A 21,504-nucleotide genomic window follows, 5' to 3' on the forward strand; every position below is an offset into this window, starting at 1 on the left:
CTTGAAAACTGGAAACTACTGACAAGCTAATCATTATTAAAATTTATGGCAGCCGTAATGGAAAATTCGTCCTGCATATCAAATACAGTCATCCGCTGCATAATTCTTGCCCAATTAGCAACCGGCCCAAGTACCTCACCACCATACAAGGCTCAGGTCGATTGTATTCGACCGTCCCTCGTATCTAATTAAATGCACCTTGTGTTTACTTAATTTTAATTCAGGTTTTTGTCGAGTTAACTGGAATCGAGTCAAGGATTTCGCTGTCTTCGAACTTTGCCAACGTACATGCGGATTGTACTCCAAACGAGCCACTTCGCCTTTGCCGCAGTTTAAATAAATAAATAAACAAAGTTGCGAAAAGCTTTTGTATCTGAGTGCGCTCTTTCCTGTTCCCAGTTGGTCAGGATAGTTCCGGCGGTTTTGTTGCGTGGAAAAGTTGGATATTGCGGAGTCGCCATCCAGGAAGTTTACGTGCAGCAAAGTTACCATGGAGAACAAGGAAGAGAGTGGCAAACTTGAGGAGCTGAAAGCGGTACACAGTCAACATGCCAGGATTTTGAAAGAGGTGAGTATTTATTACAGTTTCAAATTTTGTCTCCTTTTTTGTACCTATAAATGTGCCACATATGTACCGTCTCTATGAGATCTATTTCTGTGTATAATTGTTCCCAACTTGTTCAAATTAAGTTTAAAAGTTAAATGGAAAAAGTTTTTGTTTTAATTTTCCCTCTTAGTATGCAGTTTTCAAGATTTTTAAAATAAAATATTTAAAATTATGCATGGTATTAACACGAAAATGATATAAAAAATAATTAAAATTTGTAGTTAGATCGTGTTTAGCACTAGTGATGTATAATCCGAAACGTTTCTAATAGAGAAATAGTAGTTTTCCATGAGATATGTTACTTTACCAAACATTTTTTATAAAATTGCAGTTCGTTTCGGTTTTACCGGTTCCTAAAGATTTCACTATGTAACTGAACCACCCTGTATATGTAGCAATATTGATTATTTCAAAGTTGGAGATATCCCGTTTCATCAAGGAAGCGTCAAAAAATGAACATATTTTTCCTTGGCAGTCTTCGGAAATATCAATACTAGCGAAAATACGAAGTGTTAAAATTTTATTAAAAAAAAATTAAATTTGTTAGTTTTTGCGAACCCTCTGAGATATTTGAACGAAATTTCGTAAGTGTTAATAGCTGCAAGGGACGGATCATTTTTTTTGGAAAAAGTATTTTATGGTCCACCAATGGTGAGCATACTAGCAGTTATCGTTAAATATTTTTGAAGCAAAAACACGTATTCTACTGCTTTTTCAGAAAATAATAATGATTATTGAATTCTCTGTTCAATGTTGAACAGAGTTTTCAACCCACACTTTTCGAGTAAAAAAAATAAAAACCGTTTTAATGCACGTCGCTAAATTAAATTGACGATTTTCACATTACACTGTACTCGGATTCTAGCGGAATCGGAAATATCATTAGGGCTATTTAAAAAATTTTCTTTAGAAAAGACATAAAAATAAATTATAATAATTTTTTCCAATATTTTTTTAGACATCTAAAAAGTATCAAAATATGCTATGACTTTTCCAATGTGACCCCATTATAACTTCTGATTAAAATCGTCATTTTTAAACTTTGAATTTAAATAGCAATTCAGTTAGGCTAAGTTAGTAGCGAGCATTGAAACCATTTTTGTTTTTTTGACGAAAACGGCGCGTCATGTTAAAAAAAACTCAACACAGTTTTTCTTTTAAAGCTGAACAGATAGTTGAAACATTATTTTTATTTTCCAAAAACACAGTGGCGTGCTGTTTTTTTTCCTAAAAAATCTTTAATGAGCAGCTCGTACGCACAGTATTCCTGAAAATTTTTATTATTTAAAAATCTACGCATCTTGAAGAGGAACTGGATGGAGCATTACTTTTTATAGTTTTGCCCTTCCTTTTTGACAAATCAGGTAAAAATTCATAGCTGCGGAGTCGTAGGAACTAACGTTATCCTTGACCCCGTATCTCTTATACGCCAATTACGCCGGCGCATGACACATCTCTTGACGATAAAACGTCAAGAGATGTGTCATGCGCGTCAATGCATGGCGGTCTTCTGTTTAAAAACTCGAACCAATTTTAATGGAATCCTGGCAATGTTTTTACGTCCTTGATCATATATGTTCCAGATAAAATTAGCGCCATTTCAGTGGAATTAATTTGTTATTAAAAGTTTTATATATAATGTTTTCGCTGTCACATAAAGCCTCTATAAGTAGGGGTAAAAACGTCCATCTTAATTGATAAATTTCATTAAAACTGTAATAAGTGTAGAACAATGGCTAATGTCCTGGTTTTTACCGAAGTTATCTTCCAGATAAAATTATAAAAATGCTTTATTTGCCTTGTAATTTACATACGTAATTATCACACTTGTTCCTATAAATAATCCCAATTTTATCAAGTCTGCTTGCAGTAAAATTTACCCTAGAGGCTGAGTAATTCGCCCAAAAATTTACTTAATTTTCTTCTAAATTAAGTAAACTTCTAAATTATCTTTCAGCTAAAGCTTACTCTAAAATTATACTCCGAACCTGAAATTTTTTCTAAATCCGACTGGAACAAATATGTTTCGTTGGTCTTCAAATTTTAATTTCTGGGGAATTTACATTCATCATTATCACGTTTTCTAATTTTAGTAAGTTAAACACCAATTAGGAAGGTTTTTTTGAATATGACTGTATCCATCAAAAGTTGGTTAGCTCGAGTCCGCCGGATTTATTAAATATTTCTGCATACAAAAATAAACGGTCTTCAATATTTACACAATGAGAATCCTGTAAACAGCACCATCATATAGTGCTATATCCTCGACTATAGCTTATTTAAATTAAGTATTATGATAACTGCGTACATGTTAGAATTTTGCTATTTTTGATTTTGGGAGTCACTGAAAGGCATATATTATAGTTCTATTTCTACATTGTAGTAAGGTGTAAAGGTTGATTTATACAGGGTGTTTCCTAAATGTTAGGCAAAAATTTAGGAGACTATTCTCTGAGTAATTTTAAGAATTTTTTGTCCTTTGCCTATTTTAGGAAAAATGCTTTGTTTCCTAGATACAAGGCAGTATAAATGTTTATTGACTATTTTTTTTATTTTTTATTAAAGTGGTTAAAATAAGTGTAGCAAGATAGTGTGAGCCTTGAAAACACGTTGAACGTCATTTAATTTAAATACGTTTCCAAATTTGTCACTTTTAATCTTTTTTTATCATGAATACCTATATGATTGATTTGATTTGATTGAATTAATGGGTGCAATTCAATAAAAAACAGTCGTGGCACATTTGAAAGAGTTCGGCTGTTAATTAGGAGAAGATTAGAAGAATGCATCCAGGTTAGCGGCAGTTATTTTGAATAATTATTGTAGCTTTTAATGAATTTTATGAAAACCTTTTATCACCTTGTCTCTAGAAAACAAAGCATTTTTCTAAAAATCATCGAAGGACAAAAAATTCTTAAAATTACTCAGACAATAGCCCCCTAAACTTTTGCCCAGCATTTAGGAAACAACCTGTATATGAACATTATGGTCCCAATAAACGAACACTAAAATTTGCGTAGTGTGTGTACTGAGCCAACAAAACATGCTGAATGTTTTTCGAGTAGTCGTTAAAACTGACTTGCTTAGAGACTTAGTGCTCGACAAAGTATGAAGGTGTGGATGTATTTTGTACTATTCAACTATTTGTGTATACTTCTACTCCTAAAGCAACAGATCCACTTATTTTTTGTCTACACCTTTTTTTAAGGAAAATTAATCGAGGTGGAAAAAAATATTTTCAAATAAGCAATTGTGTTTATGAAATGTATCCTGTGTTATGAAGCTCAGGGATTAATATGTACGTAGTAAGGTCAAAAAGTTTCCGTCCTGACACATTTTCGGTTTTTCTAGGAAGTAGCAAAGCTTTATTTATATACTTTAATCGTTTATTTACCCTGGGGGGTAAAAGTAAGTCAAATCGAGGAAGCAGTCATTTAGTTAAAAAATCTTGAAGTCCAACTGATGATAAAATTTTACAAATATTAAAAATTAAGTATCGTGCGGTGACAAAGTTTTTAATCCTAGCAGGAAAATCGCCAAAAGAAATGAAAGAATGGAAAGGTGTTGTATACGGTAATTTGTCTCCATCCTATTTCACCGTGAAATACTGAGCTCGGCAATATTGTATAGACCGTAAAAACATGGAAGATGATCCCCGTCCAAGACGCCCTGTTGAAGTGTTGACACCGAAATCAATAGCTGTTGTAGAAAGGGAGGTCAATTCAGGCGGACGTTTGAATACAACAAAATTGCAGCAATATTAGAGTTTCCTAAAACTACAGTTCTAAGAGCTCTACACGAACATCTTCATATAAATAAAATTAGTGCAAGATAGGTACCAAAACTTCTTTCGACGTTTCAAATGCAACAACGTGCAGAAAGCTGTAGACAATTTTTTGTAGGGAAAACCCAGACGAGTTTTTGAAGACAATTGTGATGGGGGATGAAACCATGGTCCCTTATTATAACTCTCCTTTCAAAAAGGAAATTAATGGAATGGTGGCCTCCCGGTGAACTACAGCCTAAACAAACCAAAATCTCGCAGTCAACTAAAAATGGCAATGCTCCAGTTGACACGACTGCGGTTGCAAAAGCTGCAGTGCTTAAATGCGGCTTTCAAGAATTGGACCATCCACCCTACAGTCCTGACCTGACCCTCAATGATTATTTTCTTTCCTCAAAATTACAATCTGACCTGCGTAGTAGGAAATTTTCTAATGAAGTCAAGTCAGCAGTTTTAGAACATTTTAACATCAAAACTTTTTTTTGGCTTGGAAATATTAATTAGTCGTTTTGAAAAGTGCATTAAAATAAAAGGAGATTATGTTGAAAAATAAAAAAAATGTTTTATTCTACCATCCTTATAAGTATGTTAGGGCTGAATTTTTTGGACCTTACTACGTATATGAAAATATTAAAGAACAGAATGCCTGATGGTTTAATAAAAATCCGTTGTGTCCATTTGTCACAAGTCGAACACTTTTAAAAACCACACAGAAATATTAAGTAAAAATGAACAAAGGAAATACGCCAAACAGGCTGAATGTATCGAACTCTTGTTCAGGTCGTTCGTTCTATTGGTTCAAAATTGAAAAGTTTAATTTTATCGGAATGGAGAGTTTAATTCCAATGTTCCATTTGTACAATGAAATTGACAAGTTCTGGTCAAATCAAATTGTCAGGCAAAAGTAGTCGATTCAAGGTTGAGGTGCTACAGCTCTCGATCGCTGCAAATTCCCTGATCGTGCTCATTAAAATTTATAGCCTGAACTACCCTTAAGACATTAAAAATTGGAATAGTTGATAGTGTCATTGCTTTACTTCGGAAGCGACGATCTAGGTTGCATTAATCGCTATAAGCTGATTTTCAACCAATCGGATTGGCTGGCTCTCACCGGGGATCAATCTGATCGGAACTGGAATCATCGGAGATCACTCCGATTGGTGGAGTATTAGCTGATAGCGATCAATCCGATCTAGATTATTATTTTCGAAAAGTTCTTTTGAAAGAATTTGCTGCATATTTTATAGTGAATATTTCATGAAGATTTTTCACGGGCAACCTTTGGTTATTTACCTAAAAAAATTTACAGTGTATATTTGCACTGATCCTGTTACTGCGCATTGATAAACAGCTTCTTTTCTTAAAGCTAAGTTTAAAGTTAGTATCAATGTTAAGGTTAGCCCTGCTAAAGTAAAAATTTCCTCTATAAACTAAACTTTTTATATGCTAAAATAAATCACTGATTTCCTCCTTTAGTATACCCTTAACTCCCTCGATATGAATGTACAAGATGGATAGGACAGAAACACAAAAAATATCTTTTTTCAGCAAAGTGCCAAAGTTTTGATCTCTATGTAAGGCTTCTTGATCCTTGGAGAGAAGTTGATTATCAAAATGTTTAAAAACATTTCCAAAGTTGTTAAGGCTAATTTTCATGCATCCGTCATCCGACGAATTCAAATTTGCACAACAATTACTTCAGATAAACTATAAATCAATGGTAAATTAATCGAATACAAAATATTGAACAAGAAATTAATGTTAAGAGCTTCAATCGGTCCCACTGCGTACAGGATTGTAACACATTAATCAAATTGTTCGTGTCGAATGATCCGTCTCATGCATCCATCGGATGATGGATGGAAATACGAGTGGGGTGTTAGTATGAATGCCTGAGAGCTGAGTCTCATGCATCCGGCATCCGAGAATGTTCTATAATTAGACGCGCAGTCTTCAGATAAAGAAGAAATATTTTAAACTTTTGTTCAATGTCGCGTATTTTTTACCCCGATTTCTGGGTTAATATTTTAGTTTTAATTATTTTCTAATTAATTTACATTTTGTTTCAACCTATTAAATATGGTAAGTTCGGATCAGAATATCTTTCGGTGACTTGCGCGTAAGAAGATATCCTTATGCGCCATTAACGCATTTGGTCTACACCGCCTTGTGCGCAGGGCTGAAGAAGGCTCTTGCAGGCAGGAGAGAAAAAACCTTTATGGATATAGAGAAAGTATTTGATGGTTCCTTCGACGTCACCTTTCAGAGCCTGGCGGGGCGGGATCTAGAGCTATCTCTGTTGTGGTGGATTTGGTGCATGTGGTCGCAGAGGTTGATCTTGATGGAAGTGTATGGAGAATAGGCCACAGTAGGGGTAGGGTAGGGGTAGTCTCTAGTGGAGTTTTGCCTTCGCTCCTGTGCAGCTTCGAAGGGAAAAGGCTATTGGAGAACTCATTAACGCTGGGCTGTACACTTAACCGATAACATTACCAAGGAACTAACAGAACCTGGAAATATTAATTTTCTCCCATATCTCAATTAATAATACCGCATATTTGTATTTAATTTGTCATATTTTTGTCGTGCTAGTCATGTGTGCAATACATCATTTTATCTATAAATTTAATATTGGCACGAAGAAGAGGAACGACGTTATCATTTGCATTCATCTTTATTATTTTTTCCATGAAATTTTAACGGAAGTTCATAGTCACGTAAACTCGATAAAAAAGGATAAGCAAAATGTGCAAATTATGTATTTAATTAATTTCAGTGATAGATATGAATTTTGGAAAATTGAATATGTCTTAAATACTTAAAAGAGAAGCACCTCCAGATCTCCTGAAAATATCAATCAATGTAATTTAAATTATTCCCCATGTAATTTTTTCAGTTTATAATTCTGCTTTAAATTCGGACTTGATTTGATATCAGTGTCCAAAGAGAAAATCCTGTGAACTGCTACCGCTATTACAACTTCAGATATTTTTGAGAAAATTTAATGTAAAAGTAACATTTAAATGATCTGTTAAATGAATATTTAGTTCTAGAAATTTAGATTTTGTTTTTGAGTTACCTTTGGAAAATCTGAATTGGTTTTGTTTAAAAGCGACTTTTTTTATCGTTCAAAAGCCCTCAGAAGACCGCTAATATATGTATTAAAGACCTACATTTCTGTACGTCTGCATTGTTTACTTTGGTTTCATTTTGGGTAAATAATTAGATAATCTTTAAAAAAACAGGAATATATCAACATATTTTTAAACGAGCCTAACATAATAATATTCCAAGCTCGAAAATAAAAAGGAAAAAAACTCGCATTATAAATAACTTCAAAGGGGATGTCCCTATCATTGCCAATATAAATATTTAATTATGTATGTTTTAGGTATAATTAGAGTGTTACGTCAAGCACAGTTTAACTTTTTTAACGAATCGTCACTTTTGGAGGCTGTTATAAAATAACGGAGGTTGAGTAATTTTGAAAAATAATTAGTATAATACCAAATAACAAATACAGGAAACTAAATTTTTGACCCCGATATTTCCATATTTCAAGCCACCAAAGACTGCAATAGCGGCTTCTTTAACATGACGAAAATACGATTATTATCATATCCACCTTGTACAGCTACTACTATGAGGTGTCTGAACAGATGGTATAAACTCATAAAAATGTCCAACGATAAGTACTTAGAAACAAGGTAACTGTCTAGCATTGGAAGACGAGTAGTGTCCTTTATCGGGTTTTATTTATTGCTATTTTTTTTAAAAAAGGAAGTAGACGGATGCGACATGCTATAATTAATTATTGTTATAAAGGTGTAATTTGTGGTATTTGCATTTATTACCTACTTGGGGGTCTAGACTTCGATCGAGGACGAATAAGAGGAAAAACAACTTATTGATATAACTAGTAATTCATCTTTTATAAGGGGGTTTAAAAGAATATGCCGGTGTAGGAAGATCTCCATGGGTGGGCAGCGTTTCAAAAGTGTATCGGGTGGATCTTAAAATCGAAATTATCCAAATTTTATGAGACCGAGAAAAATCGTGTCTAAATGGGAACGAATAAAAGATTTCATTTTTTTTTTTGAGCGGTAATACATAGAACTGTACTATAATTTACTTAACAGAAAGTGCGATTAAACAAAAAAATTGGCGGAAGAAATATTAATTTAAAGAATGTGTAAAAAATGATACGCGAACAAAACGAGATAAAATATTAGGAAGAATATGAGAAAATACATGAAGCCAACCTGTAGCGAAGGATAAATTTAATGATGAACACAAGTATAAATTTGATTAAGACAGCGTGACAACGAACGACGATTCAGGAAAATACAGATATGGAAAAATACCAATCAAGATCAACGAGTCTATGGACAGTAATAAAGCATTTTATGGCATCTGGCATGGTGGTCTGTTTTACAAATTATAGTATTACTAAAACAACGTTTTATTCATTTTTTTATTTCCTTGTGGGCGAGACCCGGGTTTTCCCATAGCAGCGTAGAAAAACAAAAATTTATTTATGCATTTTTCTAAAAGTCATCCGGTTTTAAAAGGATGACGAACGATTTACGAACCTTCAAAATGTTGAATCATAAGTAAGGGTCATCGATTTTTGCAACTTCAAACACTAACAGACACTGATTTTTTTTTGCAAACTGCAAAATTACGAGGTTTCAAGGTCTATGACTATTATTAACATATGTACTTCGTTATTTAGAGTCTCTAGAAATTTTCAGGGTTTTATTAAGCGATTCAGTTTTTTTTAGGTATTTAGACTTTTTTAACCTCTGTCGATATGATTCTATTTTTTTTGTTGTTGCTAATTCTTCTGTGAAAATTGTATTTTGTCCACTAGTCTTTGACGAAATTCCTATCTTATAGTGATCAGTGGGGTATTAAGAAGTAGGTGGTAACGGTGGGTTTAGCAGTAGCTAAGTGAGCACTAACTCTAGACGGTGCTACGTTTTCCAATAGAGAATGTTTTCAGGTTCGTAACAAATAAGATGTGCACCAATTTAAAAAATCCTAGTTGGGGGTTAACAGGCATTTATGGATATAGACCATCTTTGGAAGTGCGTAATAAGGCTTCACGACGTTCGAAAACATTTTATTTTACGCTCCAAGGAGACTAAAGACAACTCACTGACAAAACCTCCTAATAGCAATTTGCACTCTTTGAAAAGTACTCAGATGCAGTTAAGTGGAAGAATATAGGAACTCGAACACAATTTATCCCCACAAATTTACAAATACATTTGTGTCTACCAATACTGATTTTTAAAGAATTTAAATTGCTATTTTAACACAGAAGTCTGGCCAAGAAGACAAATTTTGATGAAATTTGCTCTGTTTTCGATAATAAAAAAGTCCGTAATTCTATTAAATAAAATTAGTAACTAATTGTCTCTAATGCACACACACTTCGACACTTTGTCACTCATCTATAAATTGAATGTTCCTGCAAATACTTTTGCAATGAAGTAAAATACTGGATACACATAGGAGAAAGGCATTTTCATTACCTAATGACTGCTCTTTCCTAAACAGATTAATATCGTTTTTATTGATTAACTAAATGTATTGTGGAAATGGACTAGCAGAATGTAGCAGTTTAATTATATTTTCCCCTTATCAGTCTTTGCAACACAAAAATCGTACTAATCTATGTAATTACTACAAAACCGACAACTTAGAATTTCAGAAAAGTTTAAATTCAGTTCATTAAGGTCATTAAGTTAATGACAAATAAACTAGACGTTGTGTTGTTTTAATGGTCTTCCAGTTCTTCCAAGTCAGCTAATTAATAGACTATTATCCTTTCAAATTACGTAATTTTACAGAGTTGGTACTTTTTTAATTTTAGATTTTGGTTTTAATTGAATTTCGCTTTAAAGGAAGTTTTTATTATCCATCATTATTAGTTCTAAATTTAAGCGTATAGATGATAATTAGGAAGGCAAATACAATAATTATTATTTCATGCTAATTGCTCCAATTAACACGCGCATGGTGGCACTATTTAATGAAGTGATAAAACCAAAATCATTTCTGACGCAAACATATTATCACACGGTAAGTGTGGTTTGAGTTGCGTTTAGCTAACTTAGAATTCATTTACATTACTGTTTGAAAATTAGCATCAATCACGAATAAAGTATATTTGAAAAATTACGAAAACGAGCAAATAAACAACGAATCTTTATTATTTAAGTATAATATTTATTATAATATACTGAGTGTTGCAGAATAAGTCTGCCAACTGTTTACTGTAGGTTCCTGTGACCGAAATAAGAAATAAACTTCTTATAAACATGTGTCCCAATGCCCTTTGTTTTCGCGATACAGGGCGTTAGAATTACCTCACATTTTCGCCTTTTCATATTTTTTCTATTTCTGATAGCTCAACGACAAAATATTTATGACTGTAAACATAAACTGTTTCATTTAAAAATTGAGAAAAAAATTATTATACTGCCGAATAAGGGATGAGGAGGCCTTTCGAAAAAGGTGTCACATTTATAGTTAAAAAAGTTTTTCATCCCCCCTGGTGCCCACCCTGGTGAGGTCACTTATCTAAAATGTTCACTAAAACGAAGCCCCTTAAACTAAATAAATGTATTTTAGGATTTTTGTTAAATACCGAGTATTTTAGATAAGAATTTGTTCCATACATTTTCGCCATACTGTATGATTATATGAACTTTATTTGTTATTTCGGTCACTGCACACTGCAGTAAGCAGTTGGCAGACTTATTTAGAAACACCCTTTATAGTTAAATATAGGTAAATTCCAAAAATTATAGAGTCCAAAGCGATTTGTTTTTAGGAAATTAAGTAACTGAGAGTAACTAGTGGATATGTTTGTTAGTGATTTCAAATTGCATAAAGGAACTTTTAATTTAGCCTTATCGGTTCTAAAGCTGAAATATAAATCATACAATGATGAATCAGTTTGTGCGGTTTTTATTCTCGGAAATTTAAGCTCGTTATCCTCCAGTTGGTCTCTGCTTGTGGCTATTACAGGTCTCGAATGTTAACAACTTTTCAAATACACTGCGTGACATAGAAAAGAGAACACCCCGTAAAAATGATTTGATTTAAATAATTTTTGGTATGCATGTTGTTTACGCCAAAACAAATACTTCATTAAAAAGTTGAACAAATTTAATTGTTAAAAACTAAAAAAAATTTAATAATTTGTCGGTCCTCCGCGGTGTCTTTTACATTCTTGTACACGTCTAGGCATGGATCTAATGAGGTGATTGATGTCCTCTTGGGGGATCTCATTCCAGGCTAACTGGACAGCATGACACAGCATCGCTAGGGTTTGCGGGGGATGGGGTAAATTATGCAACCTTCTACCTATAATATCCCATACATGTTCGATCGGTGAGAGGTCTGGAGATCGAGGTGACCAAGGTAGCAAATTGACTGCATTTTGTTGGAAGAAGTCCATAGTCACTCTAGCCACATGTGGTCGTGCATTGTCTTGTTGGAAAACTGGATCAACAAGAGTTTCCAGATAAGGCACAAGATGAGGTTCCAGGACTTCTTGGATGTATCGCTGGGCTGTCATACTGCCTCTGACGAAAACTAAAGGTGACCTGCTACCATATGCAATGGCACCCCAAACCATTACCCCAACAGTCTGATGGACATGCCTCTGTATTGCAAACTGAGGATCCCATCTTTCACCCCGTCTCCTTCTTATTCTTGCCCGACCATCATGCATACCGAAACAGAATCTGGATTCGTCACTAAACACGATATTATCCCATTCCAGAGTCCAATGTATCCGCTCTTGGCACCACTGTAGTCGATTTTGACGATGATTTAATGTGAGGGGTAACACGAGATAGGGACGGTAGGAAATCAATCCAAAACTTCTTATGCGGCGATAAATGGTTCGTATCCCAATGGGCCTTCCATACTCAGCGAACCACTGATCCGCCAGCGTCCTCGACGAGACGAACCTATCTCTTAGGGCCATAATTCGGAGTCGGCGATCTTGGCGTTCTGTAGTTCTTCGAGGTCGTCCAGTACCTGTTCTTCTGCCTGTTTGCCCTTCTTCGAACCATCCCTGACAGCATCTCACTATAGTGTTTACACTACGGTTCAATCTAGTGGCGATTTCCCTAAATGACAGACCAGCCTCTCGTAGACCCACTATTCGACCCCTATCAAACTCGCTCAATTGATGAAAATTTCGCTCTATTCTGGTTCTAGGCATATCTCTACGCAGTTTCTAAGCACACTACACTCCAATAAATGTTATTTTCCAGTTGTATTGTTGATATTTTATTGCAATTTTTATATTTAAAAAAAACCTAAAATTCCGAATAACTCGTAAATACGTAGATAAATATGAGTGAAATTTTTATCGTTTCTGCTATACATATAAACAAACATGCATACCAAAAATTATTTAAATTAAACCATTTTTACGGGGTGTTCTCTTTTCTATGTCACGCAGTATACTATAATTATCTAAAATTGGTAGTAAAACTAATAAATTCCAGAGTTATAAAGTTTTAGTTTAACTCTTATTTAAATATTACAAAAACTAGTATATTTTTAAAAAAATCCAACTCCATTATTATTCTAAATCAATAATCATATAAGCAGAATTGACTTACACGATTTTCAATAAATTTCAACCTATAGAATTGACAATAGCTAATAAAATTTACAATACCCACGACCTTTTGAATGTCTTTTTCCAATTCTTCACGATGATATGTAAATTATCAGTTGACATGCTGGTTTTTGTATTTAAATTCAGATTTAGGTATATAAGAGACCATCAGAAACAATTTAATTTTTTTTTTGAGCTGGAACACTAAATTGAGAAACGGCAAACAATGTATCGTCAGTCAATGTTAGGTGAATGTTACGAAATCTTGTATAATTCATATTGTGGATGGTTCAGTTTAAAGGCAAATTAAAATTTTTATTATGACTAAGCAAAAATCTCTTACCTGATCTGCTATTGGAAAACTCATTTTTTCGTGAAGAATTTTCTCAAGAAACTCTATCAAAAACAGACCAAAAATTTTTGAACCAGCGATCTGAAAACTTTGGACAGATATTTAAAAAAATTACATTAAAAGACAAAAAGTGCGTTTTAACTGCAGGTTCTCGACATGTGGTTAAAAGGAGAAACATCAATTAAATACACAGAATTAAGTTGTGTTTGATAGGTCTTAAACCTAGCAAGAAAAAGTCAACATAACATAGTTGAAAGTAAAGAAAACATGCCAAGAATGCAGCGTAAAAGGTAGAGAAAAACTACGTAGGATGTGGTATATAGTAACAATCCCACCTAACAGGACTAAGGTTTAGAATTTGTAATAAATAAAATAGTGAGATTTGAAAATAAAAGTGAGATTGAAACTAGGAATTAGATGAGCAAGTGCATGGAGGACAAAGGTAAAAAAGACGAACCAAAAGATAAATGAAAGAAATGATATGGCTCCAAGGTAAATGAGAAATTAAATTTACATTTTGTCTAAAACAAAACGAGCCCAAAATTGAGAGAAAACAGACGATTAGCGCATTAGTATTTACAAGAAAAAAAATAAAAAACAGAATTAAAGTACTTACCTTTTACTTTTAAGGTACGTTAGAAGAAGAGGAGGAAATAATAGTAAAAAAGACAATAAATTAAAGACAAACTTTTTTGAAAAATAAGTTGAGTAGAAATTAAACTTCATTGTGCACACTAAACACAGTGGACCATGCTCGATGTAGAACATGGGCAAAAATTGTTTTATAAAGACCGTTTCAAAGTATAACGGCACTCTCACTTCATTCAGGCAAAATTTAAAACGTAATACACGATGACTATGAGCCGTGATCATTTGAGTGTGAGTGTGAGCGTCGCTTGACTCATATTAGGAAATAGACTGAAACCAATGATAAAATTCGAAACTTAATAAAGAAAACTATTTTAAAACAAACGAATCGAGAATCAAATCGATAAATAAAATTCTAATAAAACAAGACGAAATAGCTACAAGTTGAGAAAAGAAACCAATACGTCATGGGAGAAGAGTTGAAGGTTTTAAACAACGAAAAGGATTTGATGTTGAGGAAATCGAGATTAAAAACCAATTAAGCACTCCATAGACTGAAAATTCACCAGGCAAAGCAAATCCAGAATTGGAATAAAACATACAGTTAACATACAGCGAGATAAGGAAGAAAAATCGATACTGCAAAAAAGCGTTCAAGTTAAGACGAGAAAATATGTTAGAAGAGAGTAAATTAAAAATAGGCAAAAACTATGAAACAATGAATATGAATGCCAAAATTTTGAGAAATATGAATTATAAAATTCAATAGAACACGCAACAAAAAGGAAAGAGCTCTTGTGCGGTGCTTTAACTCCCTCTTAAATCGACCATGGACCTCAGCATAGTATATCTCACTGCCCCTTTGGTTGTCCGGAAGGCCCTTCTGAATTCCGTCCGATAGTGTTTCAGCGTGCCATTCCACCAAGATCCATATGTAAAGTGTAACTAAAATATCACAAAAATTGTTATGAAATGAAAAAACGTCTGGTTTAGATTAAATTTTCCATTCTTTTCCTTGCTAGCATTACTAGGACCGCTGTAATAAATTATATCTCTTTCGAGGACTTAATCAGGTGTTCTGGCTATTATGGCTGTCATAAGAAAGAAGTAATTTTGAATTTTATTACTTATTCACCGAATTTTGCTAGATCCGCCTGGAAAGATTAAATAAATATGCAAACATACGTGTTTTCGTACTTTTCAATTTCAAACTTGTGACGCCTTTACTGCCCACCTTCGTTTTTTAATCGTTTTGGGCGCTTATCAACAGTTTTCAAGTCATTGTTCTCTTGAATTCCTTAACGATCACCTTGAATGCACGGAAACGAGTCGTTTTTTTCTGTAGCGGATGTGTATATTTGACCACGAACAATGTCTCATATTGACCCATATACCTGCATATGTTTGACCTACCTTCACGTTAATTTATTTGCTTACAGGACGAGGAAGTTTGGATTTCAAGCGAAGATTTAAACACGGAAAATAGCAGTGACGAGGATCGATTCAGAGCGAAGCACGCCTTTAAGAAGAAGATCAAATTGAAGAACAGGAAGAGATCGTCTCCTAATATCAGACTGCAAAGGCCCTCGATACCTTGTGTTCCTAGCACCTCTAAGGATTTGGGTACCTGTTCATTTTAGATATTATTTCTCCAACTAGAAAATTTGCTTTCCTAGATGACAGATTGCTAATGCCGTTAACATCAGAAGATCTACATTCCAGATCAACAGACGATTCTAGGACTTCAGACGAAGAATATCACGTACCTCCAATTTCGGCGGAATGTTTGTCAAAGAGGTTGAGCCTCGAGGATTGGAGGCCCATGAAAGGGGCTCTTAATATATCCTCCTTAGACGAGAGTAGTTCCACAGCTGGTAGGTCCATAGAAGTATGATTAATCGCTCTCGTATGTGGAGAGTGGTCATAATCTTCTCATTTAAAGGTCCTTGGAATTGTGATTGTTGGTTTTGCAAATAGTTCTAAATTGCATACTAAAGAATAAGGATTTGATACTCCTTTTATGAACTGTTTCTTGAACGTCTTAAAAGGCTATAGATATTAGAAAACCACTAATTTTGTTACAATTAAGTTACGTATTAAGATGTGTTTTAATGGATTTTTGAACCTAGATGCAATATATATTATTCCATTTATTTATGTTTAATAAAGGCGTATTATTTATATTAACGGTATTCGCAAAGAATTCAGTGAGTCTACGTCAACCATTCGATTTTATAATTAATATTTTTGAATCATTTAGTATTCAAGAATTTATTTTTTTTATTATTCTCATCAACAAAACGGCTTTTTTTCCCTGCCATCGCGTTTTCTAATTGAGTACCAGTCTGAGTATAAATTAGAATATTTGTCGATTTTAAAATTGTGGTTTCGAAAGCAGTGCAAAATCGTGGATACCGAAATAAATTATTTTCACATATTATTTTCAAAGAAAGTGTGTACTTAGCTGCAATAAAAAACAGAATAGGCCTTAAAAAGGAAAACAGAAATTAAGCATTAATCTTGACATGTGCAATTTAAATTTGTTAGTTCAACTACATTTGAAGAAAAAGTTTTAGATAGTGATGATTTTCAATAATAAAATTTCTTTCCAGTAGTCTTACGGGATTTTCTTTTTCAAAAAAGAAAAAATTTGAAAAAAATAAAATGTTCGACAATTATGATAGTTTTTTTTGTACGCACCTTAAATTTGATGATTCCATTGAATTTGAAGGAGACCTTTTATATCTAGATAAAGATTTATGAACATTGTCAAATTTTCTTATGCTTTTGGAAGATCTTTCGAAGTTCTCACTTTCCAGTTTTGTTGTTTTTCGCAAAATACAATTTCTTTTTGGTACATGATTTGCACTCTAGGTTTTTTTTATATATTCCACTGTAACTGAAGAATATATTTATAGAAATAAGATCGTGAAACTCATGTTTAAAAAAAATGCATGATCTACAAGATCCATAAAAATGTCAAGTATCGTCTTAATTTGACTGTTTACTCATCATTCAAGAAAGCAATTAATAATTAATTGAATGAAAATAACGTTTATTGACTAAAATTGGGATATCGCTGATGACCACGATTCGGGTTTTTTATGTACTTTTATGGGTTTTCATAGATCCACTGAAAATGTTTGCGTAATAATATCGATTATTTCCTAAGTCCTATAAGAACCCTTAAATTTAAAATATCCTTAGTGGACTGAATAGAAAAATACGGCCGAGGATGGGGTTGCAAGGCATGTTAGATTAAGAAAATAATTAATTTACGAAAATTAATTATTAAACTTTTCAAGATTTGTTAGAGAAAACTATGCGCTACTGATTTTATGATATATAGTATTCATTGACGTAGTGAAATCATTGCCGGAAGGTGATTTTGAAAGCAGTTGAGATTTTTTTTTGATAGTTTTATCGTACCTCCGAAACCTGTGGGACACGCCACTGTAATTCTTTTTATTAATTTACTGATGTAACTGTTCCTTAAAAAACATTTTCTAAAATTTACATAAAAGCCATTAACATAGTATAATTTCAAAGTTAGTTAAGATTTTTAAAAAATGCTCAGTTTGGTTTCTACCTTATCTCAGATTTCTGTATAGTACTCCACTGTTCTGAAGTGATTTGACAATTTTAGTATCGGATAAGTTTTATGCCCTAGAGGAAATTTCTTCGAGGTTTCATCAACAGTAAATGGTATATTAAGTATTAACAACAGCAAGGTCAGATTATGTATGCATATATCTGCTGTGCCCAATCATATGAATGTGAAAAGTGCAATTTCCACACGCTAATCAAGGAATGATTATGTTGTCTTTTTCCAGATTAAAAATGTAATGAAGATTATAATATAATGTTCTCGCGTCTTTGCTCAGGTGTTTAAGTATCTTTCCGTTACAAGTTTAATTATTATCATATTTTTAAGAATATTGAATGTTACTTACAGTGACTCACAGTTTAAAGTATTCACTCGATACTAAGAGAAACTAACTTCTCTGAAGGGTACAATATTTATTTCGAAAAAACGACATGATAAAATTGATTTAATATGACTGTTTTAGAAGCATATAAATTAATATTTTACCTCAGATGGCCACACTTAAGAAAGGAATTTTTTAAAATAAAATTATGTTCGATTTTAATCTCAGAGCATAAATGACGCAAAACGCAAAATTGAAAAATTAACAAGGGTAACAAACTCCTATGAATTAATATGGCCCTGCTAACACTTGGCTTTTATCAATGATTGCCTGTAAGCATCTAGGCATTGATTCTGTCAACTTTCTTGTGTCTTTTGGGGCAGTAATGCTCCAAGCTTCGGTAATATTTGTTTTTGTTTTTGTTAGATAGTGCATAGTTGTCTTAGTGCATTTTTCAAGTTTTCAATTATATTTAAATCTGATGATTAGGCTGGTGTTTTAATGACAGTCATAAAAGTGTGGTAGGACGAAATTACATTTTTTTAAATGGAACCCCTCAATTTTGTCGCTATTTTTGGATTTATCTTCAAATTTTAAGATCGGTTTATGTAAAATACCTTATTTTTATTCATAAATTTGCATTTGTAACTTAATAAACACCTATAAATACTTCTATATGCTTTGACATCCACTTATTCTAAATAATGTGTTTAATAAATAACAGAACAGCTTTTAATAAATAAATAACTACATGATTTAATTTTGGATAAATGAATATCAAAGTTTAAATGATACATAGATTTTAAGAATTTATTCCGCTACAGAAAAAAGTACGGAATGCATAAACACGGATTTTGATTTAATTATGATGTTTTTTTTTTGTTTAGCAGTTGTAGTCATAACGGGTAGATGTAGTTAAAAAATGGTTTTCATATATTTGCCCTCGCGCCCTTAAGACCGTGCCCCAATCACTAGATATTATGTAATAGAAAATCTGGGCAAAATTAGAAAACACAAAATTTCGAACAAGAAAGAACTAAAACGAGCGTTAATGAGAGAATGGGAAAAATACCATCAGGTTACACCCGAAAATTAGTGGAATCAGTCCCAATTCGTCCAAGTGAAGTAATAAAACAAAGGTTTACCGACGAAGTATTTACTACTACTTATTTACTTACTACTGCTAATAATGCGGTTACTAAAAAATGTATCATTAAAACTTTGAAGTTCGTCTCTGCGGGCAATTTGTTTGTGTGGTTGTTTATTTACTAGAAGCTGTTTAATTATTCATTTAACACATTATTTAGAATAAGTAAATTTCAAAGTAAATTATAGAAATATTTATGGTTATTTGTTAAGTTGCAATTGCAAATTTATGAATAAAAATCTATCAACTTATGAGGAGTATCATTTTTACTTTAAGTTCTTGTATACACAGTTGGCGGCACAATCTCTTCATTAAAACATTTTTGATTTCCCACTATTGTAGCCCAATAATTTGATTATATATATATATTTATGTATATTATATATATATATATATATATATATATATATATATATAATATACATAAAATTTTATTGGGTTAGAATAGTGGGAAAGAAAATTTTCTAATAAACCCTGTATAATTTATAAATAATTATTGTAGAAAAAATGAATTAAATCAAAACTGCTTCAACAATTATGTAAATTGTCATTGTTTTTCTAAGGTCAATGCCAAGATTACTGCAAATTTATGGTACCTATTTTTTGGCTCAGTCATGCTATGTCATATTCATTATGTGATTATATATACTGATTGAATATGTAAGTATATTCGCTCGTGCATAATATAAATTTCCCATTGTTAGTTTAGACGATAGTTGTAGACTAGCGATATCGAAAATTATTACAATCATTTACACACATTGTGACATTCTTTGTGATCTACTCTAAATATTTTGACTCTTACTACGAGGATAGTCCCAGAAGTACTCGACTTAACATTAAAAAAAAATATATATTACATTAAAATGTGGAAATCAAAAATAATCTAAAGGGGTTAAATCTGACAAATAGGGTGAGCGAGGAAACAGTTCGAAATCAAATTGATTGATTTTGGCCATCGCGAAGACGGAAGTGTGGATTAATGCGTTGTTTTGATGAAATAAGATTTTCTTTTTAGCCAACTACAGCCGCTCTTTACTAATTTCTTCTCTCAAACGCAGCAATAAATTTGTGCAATATTCTCCGTTTATTGTTTTTTTCTTTAGGGAGATACTCAATAAAAATTATCCGACTTACATCCCACAAAACTGATGCCATCACCTTTCCTGCAGATAAAACGGTTTTCGCCTTCTTTGGCGCCAATTCTCCCCTTTGGGTCCATTTTTTTAACTACTTTTTCATCTCAGCTGTGAAATAATGGACCCACGTTTCATCCATGGTTGTGAATCGACGCAAAAACTAGCTTTTCCTGCTATGAAACTTTACCAAACACTCCATTTTTGTTCAATTGTGAGTAATCGCGGCATCCATCTTGCACGCAGCCTCCTCATATCCAATTGTCCGGTCAAAATGCAATGTACAGTACGATTTTGTGGATTTTCACCACAATTTCTGGAGTGGTCACCTCACTGGTTTGACCACTGCAGAGCAGCTTAAACTTTGCCACCCAATATTTTACAGTTGTTAACGAAGGACCAGATTCCTCCAGAATAGACACAAATCAACGTAGCGCCCTCAAACTTTAAACATTTTGGTTTTTCAAGATTAGGTCTTTGTAATAGAGGTAAATTTTTAACGAAAAAATCGCCATCTATGTCAGGTCGGATACTTCCGGAACTATCCTCGTATTTATCAAAGCTTATGTAATGAAATTAAGTACACTGAAAGTGGCTCATAATTTATCCTCCTCTTGATATTAGTCGGAAAATTTCGCGAAAATGCAGATATAAACAGCAGGACTTTGTCTTAATAATAGGGAAAGTTTCCAGACACTTCTCTCCCTCATAATTTCAATTATTTACTCAGCAAAATAAATTTTTAACAGGCGATGCAAGAAAAATTGTTAACGAAGCTGGAAACTTTTACAATACGATGCTCGACAAATTGGAATCTTTAAAATCCTGTTCGGCGCTTAGAACTGTCCGAAAAGAAAAACTCGAAGCAGCTGAGTACGAAGTAGAGAAAACTTTTAAACGTCTTAAAAATACCCCCGAAGTGAAACAGAAGCTGAATTTTATTAATAAACGGGATGTGAAAATTAACGAAATTATCAATCGTTACAAGATTATTTTCTTAAATTTATATCATTTTTATTACCTTTCAAAAATATTGAAAAAAATAAGTTAAAAGAGGGGGGAAGCTTGAGGTAATTCTTGGAAATATGCAAGTTTGAAAAAAAAGTGAAAAAATATAAAGAATCAAAAATCTTAAAGAAATTTAACACTGACGTCATATGTGGAAAATTGATGACATCACAACTATTATTATTCAACCAAAATATGCAGTATTTTTTATTATTTTTATCCCAGATCTAGAAAATTAATTTATTTTACATTTTATGTAACACTGCATCTGAAGAATACTAAGTCATGTTGGAATCATGTCCA

The 21,504-nt window shown here is 32.8% G+C and overlaps 1 protein-coding gene across 1 annotated transcript; it reads left to right on the forward strand.

Moving 5' to 3' along the window:
- Positions 1-222: 222 nt before the first annotated feature.
- On the forward strand, positions 223-21,244 carry LOC136416327 (uncharacterized). The gene is made up of 4 exons (XM_066401441.1): positions 223-568; positions 15,421-15,604; positions 15,658-15,855; positions 20,943-21,244. The coding sequence occupies exons 1-4, from the start codon at positions 491-493 to the stop codon at positions 21,242-21,244; spliced, it is 762 nt and encodes a 253-aa protein (XP_066257538.1). The 5' UTR covers positions 223-490.
- The last annotated feature ends 260 nt before the right edge of the window (positions 21,245-21,504 follow it).

Source organism: Euwallacea similis, chromosome 22, assembly GCF_039881205.1.
Source record: "Euwallacea similis isolate ESF13 chromosome 22, ESF131.1, whole genome shotgun sequence".
Lineage (NCBI taxonomy): Eukaryota > Metazoa > Arthropoda > Insecta > Coleoptera > Curculionidae > Euwallacea > Euwallacea similis.